At 41.2% G+C, this 18,823-nt stretch overlaps 1 protein-coding gene across 6 annotated transcripts in view; it reads right to left on the reverse strand.

Annotated features, from left to right (window-relative positions):
* The window catches only part of LOC126535858 (cGMP-dependent 3',5'-cyclic phosphodiesterase-like), a 206,528-nt gene that overhangs the window by 3,225 nt on the left and 184,480 nt on the right, over nt 1-18,823 (reverse strand). For all 6 annotated transcript variants that reach the window (XM_055073503.2, XM_050182700.2, XM_050182697.2 and 3 more), the window contains 16 exons: nt 18,657-18,741; nt 17,654-17,714; nt 15,493-15,574; nt 14,329-14,363; nt 13,067-13,179; nt 12,302-12,379; nt 12,081-12,203; nt 10,807-10,877; nt 9,150-9,275; nt 8,730-8,817; nt 7,196-7,243; nt 7,021-7,095; nt 6,797-6,896; nt 6,537-6,649; nt 4,082-4,227; nt 1,401-1,585 (listed from right to left, as the gene is read on the reverse strand). In XM_055073503.2, coding sequence (XP_054929478.1) covers nt 1,401-1,585; nt 4,082-4,227; nt 6,537-6,649; nt 6,797-6,896; nt 7,021-7,095; nt 7,196-7,243; nt 8,730-8,817; nt 9,150-9,275; nt 10,807-10,877; nt 12,081-12,203; nt 12,302-12,379; nt 13,067-13,179; nt 14,329-14,363; nt 15,493-15,574; nt 17,654-17,714; nt 18,657-18,741 — 1,529 coding nt within the window. The remainder of the gene's footprint in view (nt 1-1,400; nt 1,586-4,081; nt 4,228-6,536; nt 6,650-6,796; nt 6,897-7,020; nt 7,096-7,195; nt 7,244-8,729; nt 8,818-9,149; nt 9,276-10,806; nt 10,878-12,080; nt 12,204-12,301; nt 12,380-13,066; nt 13,180-14,328; nt 14,364-15,492; nt 15,575-17,653; nt 17,715-18,656; nt 18,742-18,823) is intronic.

Consider the following 18,823-nt stretch of genomic DNA (forward strand, 5'->3'; position numbering starts at 1 on the left):
CTGATATTTTTTTTATATCGAGAGCTTACTGTAGCAGAAATTCTGTTTGCTGAGGGTTCGCTGTTTCAAGTAAAAATTAAGAGCGGCTTCTGTATATAAAAAAAAAGTGGCACATCCATTCTTTGGAGATTATAAGAGCTTGTTAGTGAATCAATGTTTACCCAGCTCATTAGACATGGACAACAGAATAGACACACATGACACTGAACTAACAACTGAGCTTTGTTTTCCTTGGAGCAGGAATGAATGCACTTTACCCCAGGAAGGCAGGAAAAGACAAGAGAAACGAGGCACAGTATGTGATATCTGCAGAAAACATTCCACCACATGTCATTTCGCAATAAGAAATCACACTGCTTTTTTAACAGAGAGAGTGAAGACACACTTTTCAAAAACCCCTTTTCAAAATTCCTTGCACTTCTTTGATTTCTCTTCATTGTTGACTTTTACGATTACATATGCTTGACCAAAAAGAGGCCAACAACCACAATTGCGGCAATGTACCACAAGGTGCCCACTAACAACCTTTCAGACATTATACCTATGTTCTCGAAGACGTTCGTTTCGGCACCGCCCAGTTTTACTTGCATTAATCACTCTCGTTTGTTTAGGCACCACCCAGTTTGACTTGCATACTCACTCCTGCAAGATAACGAAATTCAGTAAACTATGCCTTCACCACACGACACAAACTTGCCTTTATGCTTGGTAATTCATCATTGTTTAGGTCCTCAGGTAACTTTGACTTGACGGCACATTGTTCAGCTTTTTAGGTGCCAAAAATATGGCTTTCACACCAACTCCTTTGCCAATGCACTTTACATTATGGCTAATCTGATGCAGGTACAGGATAACCGCAATTCTTGTATTCTGCTTTTGTGCTGTGGCACTGAAATCTGCATCACTGTTACAAGCTTTCTTTTTTGACAGCAGAATTTTTCCGCAACAGATCTTGGGAAAAGGTGTGGGTACCCAACAGATGCCAAATGCTGAGTTTGGCGTGCAGTGGGATGCTTTCTGCTGATTGCATTTTTTGTGCCTCACTTCTGTTGTATTTTCATGTTTTCATGGTGCAAAGCGCATTTATACATGCTCCTAGAAAAATAAAGTAGTCCAGCATTGTGTGCATCCATTCCGTTGACCATGTCTAATGTGCTGGACAAACATCAATCATGCAACACGAACTAGCCCAACGGTTAACTTGTTTATGAAAATAAAAGGAAAAGTGTGAATACAAGACACAATAACAGAAAACAGACACAGGAGGAGTACTGTATCCTTGTCCTTCTTCTATGTCCAGTCTATGTTCCGTTTTTTCATGATAATGCATGTAATATAACTGTTGTTCATGTAGCTTGGCTATAGTAAGCACACAGTGAGTACAAACTGCTGACATATACCTTCTATCTTCTCCAAGCATCGCAGCACTTCCTTCTCAAGTTTCTCATCCTCGAAAAGGTCCAGTGAAGAGGCGCTGTTGGCATACCGTCGTCTACAGATGTCACTGACTCTCTCCCAGTACATCTTGTTGTTGTCCACAGCTTCCGCAGTCTCCCGCGCTGCTGGGAACATCTCGGCCAGAAGGCTGTGCAAGACAACGAGATTGCCTTCTCAGATCAACGACAAACGCTACCGCAAGAACAGACAAGCTTGTTAAACTTTGCTTGTTGGAAAGCTTCCTGAAGCATTTAGACAACAGCGAACAAGGTGAAGTGAGGCAAAATAAATGTAGTGCCTCATATTGCACCACTACTGTATTGCAGGAGTTGGCTAATGACAGCAGACACGAGTTTGAAACCATATTAAGAAACATCATATTAAGCATTAAATAGTTATAGACAATGCCAACCATGTTTCAAATAAGCGCTTGTAGTATCTCAATGATACACTTTACATGTAAAACATGCCACCGTAATGCACTGGCCAGCTTCAATAGCAGGCCTGCTCTAGTAAGATGGTTTTACAGAACCTAGAGGGATACTGGCCTCACGGTCTGGCAATTCAGATTCAGTGAGAGTACAAAGAAGCTGCACTGAAACCTCCCATGCTGATCACAGTGGCCGACTACACAAGCCTATTGAGCAGACGCAGTGGTTCAAAGGAAGACATTGCATTCTTACAAAAAAATCTGGCATCCCTGATCTTGGGTCACAGGCACTTGGCCTCATCTGTGAGCCTAATCGTACATGCCTAGCATGACTGGGCATGAACACACTTGAACACAAAAATGCAAACACTGTCAAGCACATGCGAGTTCAGCCATCAACAGATCGAGGCTTGGCACACCAAGTTCACACGAGCCATAAAACAGACACTCGAATCTTGACATTTTGAAAGCCCTCTCATCACCTTCAAAAGCAAAGCAGCTAATACATATCAGTAACTTGCAGAAGTGCATTGCAAGATCAGCAGCATTTTTGTCCAGTGCAGGTACATTGCCTATGTTTAGCATTTAGCACCAGTTTGTGTACTGCAGAGTACAGTAGAACCCCACTAATTCTAACTTCAAGGGGACCGGAAATTTATTAAAATAAAACAGTTCAAACTAAGTAGAGCCCCTTTAAATATAGTGCCTGACTGATCAATTGAGCGGTACAGTATGCAAAACCAAAGCTGCCACTGGGCTTACATTGAAAAAGTCTTATCTTTTCTCCATCAGCACACCACGACATGTGCCAGAAGAAGCCTAGGTTCCGTATAAAGTCCAAGTGTGATAATATTGCACCTCACATGCTGTTTGCTGTGGGTGTGAGGGAAAAAGTGTGAGGGTGAACTGAGAGGGATGGTGTCCTGGTGCACGCTTCCAGCATTCCCAATGTTGGAGAAATGTGGGATCGAGCACAGTAATGTGATCGAGTGTGCACTAAGAGGGACGGGGGGTGGAGGAGGGGGGGGGGGGGGAGCGTAGGTGAGCGTAAGCTGGGGGCGCCTTTCTGCTCCTTCTAAACTGCACGGAAAAGGAGGTCGCACACAACTGTACTTTTTCCAGTTCAAATTTGGCTCCCCTTGTCTTTTCTCATCATTTTTCGCTACATTATGGTAGCTGGTGACGCATCGAGCCTTTGCCTTCCTTTGGCTCGGGTTTTTCTGAAAAGCGGTTCATGGCAACGAGAAATCTTGTTCAAAATAACTGTTGCGCAGTTTTTGCAGTTGAAATTTGCAGTAGTTTTTCTCTACTCAAATAGATAGGACTTTGATGGGACCAACAGCAACTCAATTTATCAATATTTCACTGTAGTTGTACTGCAATGTCAATATATGTGATTCTGCAGATTTGCTAATTTGATTCCACCATTGACTACATTAGCCTTTCTTTAAAGACACTCCCACAAGCAGTTCAACATTTTAATGAAAATGCTACCAGGAGAAATTTCTTTCTTTGCTTGGAGAGGATACACAAAGTTAGGTAAATACAAGTTTAACGCCGCACAGGTTTAGTCTGGTTGGTATTTCGTGGTTATTGTAGTGCAGGCAAAGACAAAGAACATATGAAATGTACGAGCACAAAGGTAAATTATGAATGTTACCTTAACAAGTCAGCCAGGCAATGGCTATTCTGCCTGGATGGCTCGCACTAAAATTTCTTGCATTGATGTCATTTCGCAGAGTATGCTGAGTAATATACCATGTTTTGGTTCATTACTTGATTCTCTCATTCAGAGTAAATTACCAAGTATGCATCTGTTGCAACAATGCCAGACAAATGTATGTCTTAAATAACAAAATATATTCTGTGGAAATTTGCAAGGGTTGATGAATTGTCACAGAGTGAAAAAACTGTGATCCACCCAAAAGTACCACAAACATGCATGCACACACAGACGGAGGTTCCTAAAAAGTAAGCCTTCACACTTCAAAAATACTCTTTCTGGTGAGAAGAACCAAGAGCTAACCTCCTGGTTATTAAAGCTAACCACCTGGACTTAAACAGCATGCACCATGCAATAGCACAGCTCTGTGCTAAATATGAGTGTGACCATGCTAAGGGTCTAGCCAGAACGGTCACGTACACCTGGTTCCCATATTTCACAACATTCAATACATCTCGCAACAACCCCCAGAGATGTCGCAGCACACTCACTCAAAAATGGGCTTGACAATGGTCTGGATGAAGTGGATCTGCAGCTCGGGGATGTATGCCTTTTCACGATCCATCATCTCACTCGGCTTCACGCCCATCGCTTTCTCCAAATCTCCTTGGGAAAAGAACTCGTTGTAGATGAGCTCCTGTAGAAAGCAGGCAAGACAAGTGTTACAAAATCACTGTGTCCCATTTTCTAGGTATGATGGCCATAGATATGGCTTACAATCACACTGTGTCAAAGCAGTAGCTCAAAGAAAGCTTTTTGAAGTTCAGAACAGAAGAGAGATATCCCTTCATTTCAAATGCATAACTAACACATCCACTACCACGAAGGCTGACTGCTAATCTGTCACCAAAAGAGACACCAAGTACAAACTACTGAAGTAATGTGATGAGTCCAGGACTACACTACATATAGTCACTTATTTTAAGGTCACTTCCACAACGCCATAATTTGTACTTTTTCCAAAACATTCTTCTCTTTCACGCTGACAGCAAATAGGACAGTGGAACTGAGTGTGCAGATCCCAGCAGGCAAAACACTACGCCCAGCATTCATGAAGTAGTAGCTTCATTTTCTTGCACCGCAAGTAAACAGTTTAGACTACTGCAGGGTTCGAACTTTAAGTTCCCAAGAAACAGCACTTAAGCATTCAGTGGAAGTCAACTTTTCTTCAAACAATGCAACTGCAGTCACATAGCAAAATTGTACACATGATGAAAGTGCAACAGCTTGCAGGGCAACACCTGCTATTAAGCAGCAACTATATTCATGCGATATGCAAACGTCACAGCGTGGAGCAACCACATGGACACGACATCGCGAAATAAAGTAGTGAAAAATGTCCATTGTTATCCAAATAAATACCATTGTGCACCTGTAAATAAATCACAATTATGTACCACAAAGCCAACGTTTTAATCAAGGCGTATTAGATGCAGCTTTATTATGCTGTCACTGCCAGTGGAAATCTATTCCATGCCGCCAGCGTGCAATGTTGTGGTGCCATTTGTTAAGGAAAACTCAAAACACTTTCACAGCTCTTGGTGGTGTCTTAGGCCTAACAGTGTCAAGCCAAACCAGTGCCTCCTTTACTAGATGCCTGCCGCGTTGTCCGGTAAACTCGATTCCGTGCCCTCTCCCTTTTCTCATCTCCACGAAAAGGCAACGAGCGCCTCTCATGGCGAACGCCTGCAACTTAGATCATGTGCTGCGGCCTCTGAGATTACCATGGCACCTGTCACCGTCTCGGAGGCCCGCGATAACGCTCGCTGACAGACACCCGCGCATATAACGCGCCGGCGGAAGCATTCAGCCGCCGCTGCCACATCCACCGGAAGTTGAAAAGGCAACGAGCACCGCCTCACGGAAATTATGCTGAACTAAGGAAACCGCCGCTACAGTGGGAAAGCGAGCAACGCGGTGGGCATCTAGTAAGGGAGGCATTGGCCAAACAACCGATCTCAATAATAATGTCATGACAAGGGTGGTACTTCGGCTTCAGCTTGAAGTGAGAGAAAGTGATGGCCAATTTTACTTTTTTTTCTTTTTCTTTTTTTTTGCTGTCATGGCAGAGAGCAAGTTGCAAGAGCAAATTCAGATTAAAGCAAGTTAGCTGGTTGCTGCCATGCTGTTGTGCAATTGCCCTGTTCCCGGCAAAAGTTGCTGCACACACTTCCGGGTGAAAAGCAAAATTTTCTGGCTGGCCAAAAACCAGCAATGCGACAAGTGACAGCGACGGATCGACCTCCACAACACTAAAACTTGTTGCTTGTCATCGTCACTCGAAAATCGCGTACATGTGGTTGTGCCTTTACAGGCACACACAGCAAACTTCAGTTTCAGCTGAAATGCTGGAGCAGAGGTTGCCAAGCTTTTCTCCTGAATGTGTCATGATCTTTTCATTCTCGGCCCTAGATCCATGACTCAATGTTAGGCCTGTGCCACTGTCACAGTCTTCTGGCTGTCACTGCTGCACTATGTTAGCCTAGCATAGGGATACCACAGCATGTTTGTAAAGCTGCACTGCAATAGGATGAGCTCAGTACTCCACACTCAAGCATAAGCAGATATGAAAGTGATGGGAAAGAAGGGAACCGCTCCCCTTTCAATGAACGAGCAACAATCCGTAGCAAAACTGGGCAGGCAATCTTTTGTTGCTGTGAAGAAATGCTCTGTCATGAAAAGTTTGCTCCTATATGAGTGCTCCCTTGAGAGAACTTGATAATTCAACCACAGCAAAATTTGAAGTCACTGTATATTTTGCTGTAAGGCCATCCCCACTAACACTCCACCTAATTTTCAATTTAATTTGCAATTTTTATTTTCCTAATTACAAAAAACTGTCGCAGCGAACATAGCAACCAAGTCCAGGCTCTCATTAAGGAAAAGGCTCGAGGGTCAACAACGATTTATACAACATTGCAGAGGTAAATTCAAAACTGTGCTTACAGCTATCTTCTTTGAGCTCTTCCAGTCTTTTGTCTGGTCCGAGAGATCGCAGCATGTGACTAGCATGCTTGTTAGGAGATTGTGGTGCTTGCGATTGTCGTAGTTGTAGCCTTCTGTGCCAGTGAGGAGCAAATAAAAGCAGGTGAGTGAAATGAGATTAAAATGTAAAGTTTGCAAGTTACTTCTTTAATGTGATTCAAAGCCAACATGATTCGCGATAATGCAAACGCAGAGAGAAAATTCCACATTCCAGCACTCACCATCCGCCATTAGCTTGAGCTCTTGAACGATCCGGAAGTGGTGAGCAAGGTCTGTGGCCAAGATGATGTCACGCATCTGATCTAAACAATCAGTGTACTCCTGCAAAAAGGAAACAGTCATATGGACAGATGAAACAACTTTTATTGTCACTAAATTTCGGTCTTTTTGGAAAAAAAAATTCACAATTAACAACGAAAAATACAATCCCAACTTAGCAACTCACCTGTCTAGAAAGGTTCTCAAAGATGTTACACCCATCTGTGTTCAGTATTGCCATTGCCTGGGCAAAGTGGTGGCGCTGCACACAAAATTTATAACAAAGCGAATGTAAGACCACTTCACTAGCAACTCATTATTGCAACTCAAGCAAGAGCAATTGCACGAGACATTGTGCTCACCTCCATGACTGATCCTTCTGAACTGTACAATGATGCCAGGATGGATTTCTAAAGGAAGAACAGAAAAACTTAGTAAATACCGCCACACATCTTTTTGCAGTGGCAATTTTTTTTTACCACCTAACCACTTCTATAAAGTTATCACTCAGTGCAAGATGTATCTGGACTTTCTAGAATGTAGTCACCAATTCTATAGCGATAGAATCTTGTCTAGTTCGATTGCATGCACAAAGCAAATAGATGTGTACATTCTGGATTATACACGAGCACCAGCGATTACGCTGGAATGTATGATGAGTCACATATAGATAGCCAATTCACATTTGTACAACAGATTTCAATGAATGATGACTGTGCTTGCCACTAATGTTGTGTTTTGCGTGTTGCTTGTTTTCTATGGGCACAACTTCATCCAATAACTCACGCCTTTGGCAGTGTCTTACTCATTACTATCACAACAACATGACATGATAATACAGTAAATAAAAGCCTTCTTTTAGTTTGCTTATATACACAGTAATGCACAGACAAGGTAAAGCAATGAAATGCAAATCAAGTCAACAATACATTCATCATAAACTTCATGCAGCAACTTTTTGCTCTGCATATATTAAGTTTTAGCACAACAAATGCAGTCAAGCCTCAACATAACAAGCAAAAATATAATGAATTATAGGATATAACAAATTAAATCTAAAATTTGGTTGGCCATGCTTAATTTCAATGCTTACGATTCCCTTGCTTATAAGTAATAACTGAAAATGTGAGATACGAGACACTAATATTTAGAATGAAGAATGTTCACTTGCAGCTCTATATATGTATTCTTACAGCAAAAATGGCAAAGACTCAGCAAGAGTGTCTAAAAACAATACATTTTGGACACATGCATGTTTTGGTCAACGATTTGGGTTAGCTGTCTCACAGCCAACAAGCCAACATGCTGATCCTGTGCAACCACAAGAATCACACGGCTGTATATGAACAATGGCTTAAAGGGTGTTCGTTATTAAGTGTTAATTACGTGCCACATATTGGCATGACAAGCCACTAACAAGCTGTCAAAATCGGCAGGAGGCCCTTTGCTGGCCTGTCAGAGACACCATGCTTGCAGTTCTCTCGCAGATATGTCATCACCATTGTCTTTCGCCATTACCACAAAAAACCTATAATGTGTATCCAATATAACGAATGTTGGATATTTTCATGTCGGATAGAACTTCCTTACAACGTGGTTCAACTGTAATACACAAGCAAACATAGGGCCTTTGCAAACACACTTGACGTTTTGCATTCTATGTTACACATGAACTGAACACACATTGCATTGCACCACTTTCCTGACAAACACTATACCTCTTTTGTTCATCTAGCACAGGTGCACAGAAGTCCCTTGTATTTGACTAGCACACTTTTGTCTTAATTGTGGCATACTCCACAGGTCCCAAGGGCTTGCAATCGCTGTGTACAGCACTAATGCTCTCCTCTAGGACTATGCAGTAAAGAAATACAAAAGGATGAAAGTGTAACTTACAGAAGTGAGCTGAAAAGAGTTGTTTGTTCCTCGATGGTCAAGATCATGGCAAAGGCATGCCACAAACAGTGAAAGGCCTTCCAGTTCACTGCAAACACAACAGAAAAAAGAAAACGTACAGTTATCATATGACAGCACTAGGAAGCAAGGCAAAGTTGAAAGTTGCAAGCCAGCAGATAATGAGACATATTTTTTTGGCAGAATACAATGTACAAAACACAAAGCACAAGACAACACTGGTGTGACAAGATAAGAATTGGCGCCAGCACGCTACGATGTGTTCACAACGATAACAGTGCACACCAACAACGTAACAGCCATGTGCTGTTGGAACTTCAACTTTCACGGTGACAAACAAGGTCACAACTCATGCGGAAGATAAGATAAAAGCCGCTGGAGGAAAACACGAGCAGTACTCACGTGAGGTAAGGCCCAATAAGAGAGAGATTCTTGAGAAGCAGGTAGCAGAAATGGGCTACTGCAAAAGCGTGCATCCAGTTGTGGTAAGGGGGGTCCCGGTATCCTTTCTTCACCATCAGCACGAATCTGCAAATAACATACACAAGAAAGGCAGTCCTGTGAGTGCTTAGTACAGTCATGGAGATTGCTACGGCACCTTATAAATTTCACAGTAATTGCGTGAAGATCTGTGATGACCTTGTGACTAATCTGTGTGCCATTTCCTCACACTAACATCATCGTACCGAGCCAGGAGAGAGCCCAAACAGTGACTGTGGTAACAGAAGCTTCTGATTTTACGGCAGTGACTGGCTGTCAGTGTGAACCCAGAGCACTGCACCCATAGCTATAGCTGCATACAAAAAGTTAATTTATCAGTCATACCAATGCCCTTTCACCAGTAGTAATCACATAAATTTCGTACCATAGTTAATTGACATAACTTCAGGTTCAGATTAACGCTTTCTGCACTGGTGACAAGTTCCAACAAATCGTGACAAGTTATACCGATGCAGCTGGAAACCAGCTATCTCATATAGGACTGATGACAACAACAAAAGAAATTATACTGTTTATTGCATCACATGCTGACAAAGATATGAATGGGGTAATTTCATGCGTCAACGTTTTGGAATCTGCTGTTGGCAGCAATATAAGCTATGCTTGTGAAACAGCCAGTGATGCTCGAGCAATTCTTTCTGTTTATTATAGAGCAATTACGATAAGTGTACATTTTAAACAGAGCCTCCCATGCACACAAGATTCAAGCATGCACACACAATATGCAAGAATTAGAGAATGCAGATATGAAAAGTGCTTGCGCATTCTTAAAGGGACACTAAAGAAAAACACTAAATAAATTTAGGTTGATAACGCGGTCTTTGAAAACTCTGTTGTCATCGATTTCAAAATAATAGGTTGATTATTGCAAGAGAAAATGAAGGTCAAAGTTTCAGTTTTTGAAATTCAAGCCAGATCCCCAATGTTGGGACGACATTGTGACGTCACAGATTTCAAAGTATTTTTGCCTGTCTAGGCTGTGCTGGCTCAGCAAAAGTTCCTGAAACTTGGCATGTTCGATCACTGGCTCCTTTGGAACACAATGCAGTCCATCTTCACCGCTAAATGATTACCTAGGCCCTAGAAAACGCTGTCAAAATCCATGAGGTAACAGTGAGCTGGTGCGGGAACTACAAGAGGTGTCACCAGCCATCTTTTATTATTGCACTTTTTCTGGCTTACCAGGCGTCTTATGATAGTATGAGTGTTTTTGATTTGTAGAAGGGTAGTTTACTGTTAAAGAAGAAATAATTTTCCTCTTTAGTGTCCCTTTAAAGGCCCAAAAAAGTGACACACACACTGTTTTTCTGCACTGTACCACTTCACAAGCCTAGCCACATATCTAAGGCGATAGAGCACAAAATCCACATGGAGCAGGCAGGAGCACAAGCATCAACTGATTACATCAAGCACATGACCTATTACCTACTACCAGCCTTGCTCTCTCTAATGTGTCTCTAGCTCTATCAACGCTGCAAACATAGTTCTGCTGACCTGTGAAGTCAATACCAGGCAATGTCAACAATAGCATACCTATACAAAACATTGCAAGTCTTACTTTGCCAGCGAGTCCCTGGGGATTTTGAATCTGCTGATAAAGCCAAGGTCCTCAAACATGGCTATCACAACCTGCATAAAGAAAAGTCAGTTATTTTAGTCACTGATGCTCATGTACGAAGGCAAGTGAAAAAGAAAAACAAAACAAAACACCGATGCAGCTGTGCCGCAAATGTTTGTAAACTTTTCCCTCAAAGCACCAGCCATTGCACAGATGGCACATGAACACACTATCTTGGGCAAATAAGAGGAGTCAGTATAGCAAGCATGACAGTATGCCTATGTGTCGCGATATTTCAGGTGGTAACAGTGTTTTTTTTTCTTAAGGAACTGAGAGGAGTGCGGTGGGGACACTTGGTGGCAACTGCAGCTATATCGTCCAGATACACTCAGATGCAAGCTATAAACAGAATGATGTTCCAAAAGAGTGGACAAAGCTTGCATTTTTCCACTCTTTTGTCTTTTTCCCAGGCCTTATCCACACTGTAACACTCCAAAATTACATAGTAAGGACACAATGGCTACAGTATCCACTCTAAAATGCATAACAATTAACAATTGACATTTACATTCAGTATCGAAAGCACTGCGCTAATGTCTTCACTTCACAAAGTCTTGCGCATGAACGAAAGAATCATTGAAATGGTGTCCTCTTGATTAACCACATTCACAGATCCCTTCCTTTTTTTTTTTTTTCGACACATAGCACTTTGTGCATGTTGCATTGCCTCAAATACTTTAGCACTGAACAAAGAGGGTACAATGACTGCTCGTACTCTAGCTTGTCTCACCATTAGTACCCGTTGTTACTTATATCACACAGCCAAATCTTGTAACCATTTTTCAAAGAATGACAAAAGTGAATTACCGTGACACAGAGACCAAGCAAACCTAACCCTGCTTTCACAGCAACTTTTGTTAGCTACAGGCAAATCTCCTTATGCTTTCTTTTTGTGACACTAAATACAGAAAGCTTCTAAAATGATCAACTGTCACTCCATTTATAAATGTGTGCAATATCATAAAATATTCTGCTGAATGAGCGTACCTTGTTTTGCACGGCACCAAACTTTACGAGCATCAATTTTACACAATTAAATAAATCTGTGCAACGATAAAATGTGGCCACACTGCACCAGCATTATGTTTAGATGATAATTTTTCTCCCACAAATAAACAGCAGTTGTGCCTTTTATATTTTGGTGAATTCCGTGTGGCACAAGAAAGGCGAAACACAGAGCACTACAACAGCAAGTAACTATTCTTCATACTTACTACAAGCGTAGTTTTGTCTGGAATAATGCGTGGAGTGTATGAAAACTTTGCAAAGTCTGGACTGAATGACGTTAGCGGAGGTACCTCACTGTTCACCAATTGCTTGACATCCTCACTGGAAACCTGCACAGAGGAATCATTGGGCAAAAAGTGTCACAGAAGGATTTTTATGTCGACACACCATGTTCAACTTTTTCAGTATGCCTTTAGTGCCAACTCACCAGCATGTGGTACATCATGAGCTCGTTGGACAGCTTGCTCCGGTGTTGTGCGTCACGCACTTTCTTCCACATCAGAGACTGAAAAGCAGAAGCAGGATTTCGAATGTGTTAGCATTTATTGCAACCACTCTCCACAGAGACAAGCTCCCAACTTCAAGAAAAAAACAAGATGAAGACAGCGTAGGTAACATATCAGCCAGAAACACCCACTCCTCAAGAGCAGCTGGCAGAAACAAATTTCATTAAGCAATGTACAATTTTTTAGGTTTCTTGCCTACATTTCATTCTCACTATGTGTTTCACCTTTCACTTTCACCTCTTTTCTTGTGTGCAACTCACGCCATGTTTTGGTATAAGCTGCAGTCATGCCAAATTATGCAATGCAAGCTCATGCTAAATAAATTTCATTCAGCAATTTTACCATAAGCTTCAGTCATGCCAAATCTTGCAATGCAAGCTCATGCTAAATAAATTTCATTAAGAAACATTGGCATAAGCTTCTCTCATGCCAGCTTCTGCATGCAACACAAGCAAAGAGTCCTTGAATTCCAGGCCACGTGGCAAGGTCACAAGAAAATTAAACTTTCCTCTGGCAGTAAGAAAAAACTGGTGAGTAACCATAAAAATATGAAAGTAAATTGCTGGAAGCTACCATAAGTTTCAGCTGTGCAATGGCAGTCTAGTTAAAAGAAAAAGGAATACCCATTTAGGTATAAATGAATGACAAATTAATGAGAAGCAATGTGCATATTGCTCTCTACTTACATGCATGATGCTGATGCCACAGTATATTGAGAATGCCTTGGCCATCTCTTCGTCAAAGAAGGTAAAACACTTGCCATTTATTTTATTGCAGAGTTCTGCCACACCGATTACTCCTGTGAAAATAAAAGAAAGGCATGCAATCAAGGAAACTGACAAGAATGCAACCAATGTAAGGCATAGAATGGAGCAGTCTTCAAAAAGTTGCACCAACATTGAATCAAGTAATAGTCAGGCAGGGTTCTATGCTCTACAATAGTGCCTGAAGGCCAGCTTGAGAGCTTGATAATTGCTGTACACACCAATGAGTTCACCCAGCTGTATTGGTTAGATTTCAACAGTATGCTTGATGATAAAGTGATTTGGTTTTATTAAAGCGACACCACAAGAGCACTCTGGATATCGACGTGTATCAGAACACTAGCACATGGACATTTTCACCAACATTTAAGTGTGGCCGTAATGGTCAGGAATTGTACCTATGACCTCACCATCAGCAGCAGAATGCCACTGCCACTTAGGCACTGTGACAAGTATAATGGTACGAGCAAATAAGTGTGTAATCCATCTGTATAACGTACAACAGCAAAAAAAGCAATTCAATCAGACCAAATTGGGCAGCTACAGCGTATAATGCATATTACCAAGATTTGAATAACTTGAGATGACAATAAGCAACATACCATACACCTAGCCAAAAAAAAATAAGTAAATGAAAAATAAATTAAAAATAAAAGAAAGCTGAAATCCTTTGAGTGCCTCCAGAAAAATGAGAGTTTTGAACATGACAAGCTTCTCATAATGTATGAAGATTTCAGCGAATGTTTCCAGCACAGAAACATAATGCATGCAATAACATGACAATGCACCTTTTTGTTACAGGTGAGTGATATTTGCAAGCTACAGTTGTGAAGCATAAAAACATGCTACTGCAACACCTCAATCCAACTAATGATTTGCCGGTAAGATGCCCAATATCAGTTGCCTAGTTTCCTGGCATCCTCCGCTGTGCTCAGCAAATTTCCTTCATGGTCCATGATGCCCAAATTTGTTTGCATGATGACAAGAGACTTAATTTTTAGACATTTTTGGATAGAAGCGTAGTAATTATTTATTACATGTTGTGAAATTATTTACATTCTTTTCCATATTACGAATAAAATTTTACACCATAATCTAAATCATGTTAAACATCTGCTCATGCTTAGCAATGCACAAGTTACAAAGTTCAATAGAGCCACAAAGGTAGTTCAAGTTCTACTTACCAGAGTCATCTTTGATGGGAAAGCACAGGATGTTCCTAGAAGAAAAAAAAAAGTGGGAAGGAAAGTTTACAGACAATCCATTCGCAACAATTACTACAGTACTCTAACATAATAAAAGAAGCTTATATGGTTTAGGAATGGCCAGAAAATGTGCCTGGAAAATGTAGCCATGCACTAAAGCAAGTTGTAGAACAAACAGGAGGCTTAAAAGGCACAACCAATGCCTGAAGTTCTTCATGCCATTCAGGCACATGAAAAACACTTGCATTAGCCAAGATGTGTTGACAATGTGATGATGTTTGACAGGTATATGACTGATGACCAGTGTTTGAAAATGACACAGCCCATTACTTACTTCACACATCATATGCTCGTTCAAAGTCATTCATTAGAAAGCCACATGCTAATTTTGTGCTTGGTACTATACTCGCGGACAACTTTATGGCTGTAAAGGGAAAGCTACAGAGGCAAAGCGCACACACGTGAGAGCACTTCTGAAAAAGGCCCCATGTTTTCATCCACATTAGTTTAAGCTGAGGAAGAAAAACATAAACACCTTATTAGGAACAGTTTAATAATACAAAACACACCACTGAATGTAAAAGTTTGCTTATTTTGCGGCTTTTCCTTTCTGCGTCTAGGCAAACGCGAAACCGTCGCACGTGGAAGCTGCGTCGTTTCAGCGTCTGTTCTAAGCAACCAAAAGCACTGTCAAACGCTGGCGGACCACTTGGAACAAATGTGCAAATGCCACGCGCGCGTAGCTTCCCTTTCATGTCCACAGAAAGTTGTCCACGAATATAGGAACACTCGACATGCTTTGTTAATGCTTCTCATCAAAATTTATAGTCATTCCACTTCTTACCATAAACTGCATCTGTTCTTTTATTTTTCCATGACATTCCTGTTTTTGTTGTTACAAAAGCACACATTGACACAGCAACTACAAAATTTGTGCAAGAACTTCTTTGGCTTCACATGCCGTCAATGCCGAGCATGCAACAACCAAGAGTACCACAAACAGGCTATGTCAGTAAAACACCACCGCACTGTGGTGTCCTCCTCTTTTGCCTGAACCATGCGTTTGTCGCACTGGTTCAGGACTTCCAGTATGCCAGTCCACAGTTTATGACAACCTGATCACAAAGCACCCAAATGACCTACCTCGTTCTGAAGCCCGTTGTTTCGTCCATTTTGCGGTAAAACAGAGGATGAGCATAGGCATCAGTTATGTTCAGCACCTCACCTGAAATGTAAGCGATGAATGCCAATTAAGCAATCAGTCACAAGAACGGGAACAAAATGCATAGCGCATCAAGGCAAACAATGTTGAGGCATTAAACAGTGAGAGACATGCTTCCACTGGAAAATTGTGTACGAAGCTGCAAGTAAGGAAACACAAATTGCCTAAGTGAAATTTGCATACTATTCACCTTTAAAATGCAAGGAAGCCTATCTATATAGTTGCATGTGACAGCAAAAACAGTCCGAGTTAGTGGCTGTGTGGACCTTATTCTTGGTCAATTCCTTCTGGGGATATCTTCTCTTTTGCATTACGTAGCACCTGGCTTAACACCTCCACGGAGTAACAAGCCTGCGGGCTTAGCAAATCAGCATCCAGTGAAAGAGATATCCCCAAAAGTGAATGACCTCGAATACAACTCTAGCATGCATAAGACTAAGCATGTGCAAACATTTGTAATAGACAAAATTACCATGCATTCACCAAATCTTGTTTCACCAAATCTTGTTTCACCATAAAAGTACGATACATAGAAAATGTTAAACATGAAGTGAGGCTGGTAATTCTCTGCAAGTAAATCACTACTGAGGCACCCTGCACCAGGCAATCCATGATTGTCCAGATGTGCAAGAACACACTACGGCAGGCCGCATGCCAACTGCATGCCATCATAGGCACTCATGAATTGGCTTCCAGTTCTCATCACTACTACAAAAAAAACACATACCAGTGCTAAAAGCTAGAGTGATATAATGGAGCATGCCCTTAAGCAAATGACATGATACAGGATAAGCGGGACACTAGTGATATTAAAGACGATAAACTGCCAGCTTTATAAATTAGTAATGTGTTGTCTTCTGACAAGGTGAGCCTATATTTTGCTAATTTGTTTTACAGAGGCCATGTACCATTTCAAGTAAGCGACACAATTTGGTACACTAAGGCTATGTTCACGCTTGGCCTCAAAGCAGGCAGAAAACCAGGCGGCTAGCCTGACAAGTCTCAGATTGCCGTTTTCACCATGGCGGAAGTGGAAAGTTGTTTTGCTTCGCTTCACTTCGATATAAACGTTTAGTCTTAAATTAAAAAGGGCGGCCAAAGTTTCAGCAGCGATACTCATTGATGCAGTAAAAGATTATCCCGTGCTCTGCCATAAAATTCAAAGCCACTACAAGAAAACAATTCAACAAAAGCAAGATTTGGTTGAAGATTGCTGAGGAGCTTTGAATTAGCAGAAGGTGCAGCAGCAAAGCTTTGGCGTGTTCCAACCTCTCATGCTTTTGCGTAGTGGGGCGAATTGACCACCGCCACTTCTAGTTTGTCCGCTTCTCCAGCTGCAATTGTGCATCTCCAGAAAACAAGTTAAAAAGGTCAAACCTATTTCTTCTGTGTCTTCTATATCCATAATTAAAATTCAGTGAAGAAGAAAGATGTAAATGAGAGGCGAAGTGGCATGCAATTACTCCCTTTGATGACCAATAGATGAACGGATGAATGTACTGCTTGAAATAGTGTGGTGATGAAAAGAGTAATGGTGGTAGTAAAACAAATGTGAACATCTTGGACATGCGTGGTAAAGAATTTTCACCCGCTTTGGCAGTTTCGCTTTCTTCCCACTTCCCAAGTGTGAATGTAGCCTAAAGGCGAATTACATTAGTTGATCTGGAGCCCATGTTTTGCTTCACAGCCAATTTCTTTCCCATAGGTAAATTTGTAGCAGGCTTGCCTTCACCATAGGTTGTTCTTAATTAACTCACTCTGCAAAAGTATGCTCTATATTGCTCAAATGCCAATGCAAATGTTCAATCAAAAGTTCTAGAGCGTGTTCCATCCCATCCCCCTCTGCCTGATTCAGTGAGAAACGTTCAAGTTTGTCGTTGGAAGATTAGGATCAGCAAAAGTTTCCCGTGATCCCAGCAGATTCTCGTGAATCAAGTTTCACGTGGAAAATTATGAGTGGAATTCACCACAGAACACACTGCAACATGGAACACCAAATAGAAAACATTTCGAAAGGGGTTGTCCACCAGCAACTGTGGTGCCCACATTTCTGCAGAAGTGTAGAAAAAAATTTTGACGTACCACTAGTGGCAACGTGACCGGCAATGCCCTGGTCGGCGGGGATTCGGACTTCTGTCATTGCCTGAAATACACAAAGCATTAAAAGATAAAGGTATTATTGCAGAGAAATGTGGCTCTGGATACAGGTAGTGCTTCTTACATAGTGTGTCATGGGTTCTAAATAAAGAGACTCGATTGTTTTTAACACACACACATTCAAGAAAAAATGTGTAGCCGACCAAAATAATTCAAACTAGAGTAGGTTAAAATTCCAGGAAATTCAACTAAACAAGAAAATTTAGGTTGACCTGCTATGTTTTAAGTAAACTTAATTAAGCCCCTTAATTAAAAATGCCCTTTGGCGATTACAATCCTTAAAGCTTCCGTGGCAAAGAAATGCAACCAAAAGTGGCTGATGAGATGACATTCATAAGGCATAAGTGGGACAACATGCCTAGATTTGAAATCCAGGCTACCTGTGTATATTGACAGGTGCTCCTATGAGATGGTGACATCAAACCAACTGTGCATACACAGGCCTGATATTTTGGATATACATGCGCACTAATACTTGCCTCTTCTCTTTTTCTTAAGGTGTCCATTAGCTTTTAGCTGATTTCATATTTATTGTCATCCCAATTCAAGTTTAGATATTTCATTTAGTACCATGCAGAAATAAGCAGGAAAGACTGTTTTATGTGTATACAGGCGTGTTTCGGACGACATTTTACTCAAATTGAGATAATTAAAAAAAAATCCTGGCCTTAAGGAGGCAACTATTGCAGGTTGAACGTACTAGCATTCCATGGCATAACGGCTACTAATAAACATTTGCTTCAACTTAATTGGCAGACAGGAAATTAAAAGGTGAAGCAATCAGAACCACTATGAATGCAGAAATGAAGCTATCACAAACCAAGAGACTTTAGCAGCAAAGTATGATTGGCAAAGCAATGGCAGATGACGTGACGGTCCTTTATAATGGGAAGTCGGCTAATAACACAACAATATAATATGAACTGACCTCAGAACCATCTTCTGCAAGATGCCCATCAAATACTTTGGCAACAAGCTCATTTTGATCTTTGTCCAGAAGGAACAGTGAACATCTAGAAAAAATATGGGCAAAATGACACTTGTAAGCAACACAAGCTTATCTTAAGTACTGTATGAAGGGCACTTAAACATGTC

Source organism: Dermacentor andersoni, chromosome 4 (genome assembly GCF_023375885.2).
Source record: "Dermacentor andersoni chromosome 4, qqDerAnde1_hic_scaffold, whole genome shotgun sequence".
Taxonomy (NCBI): Eukaryota; Metazoa; Arthropoda; class Arachnida; order Ixodida; family Ixodidae; genus Dermacentor; species Dermacentor andersoni.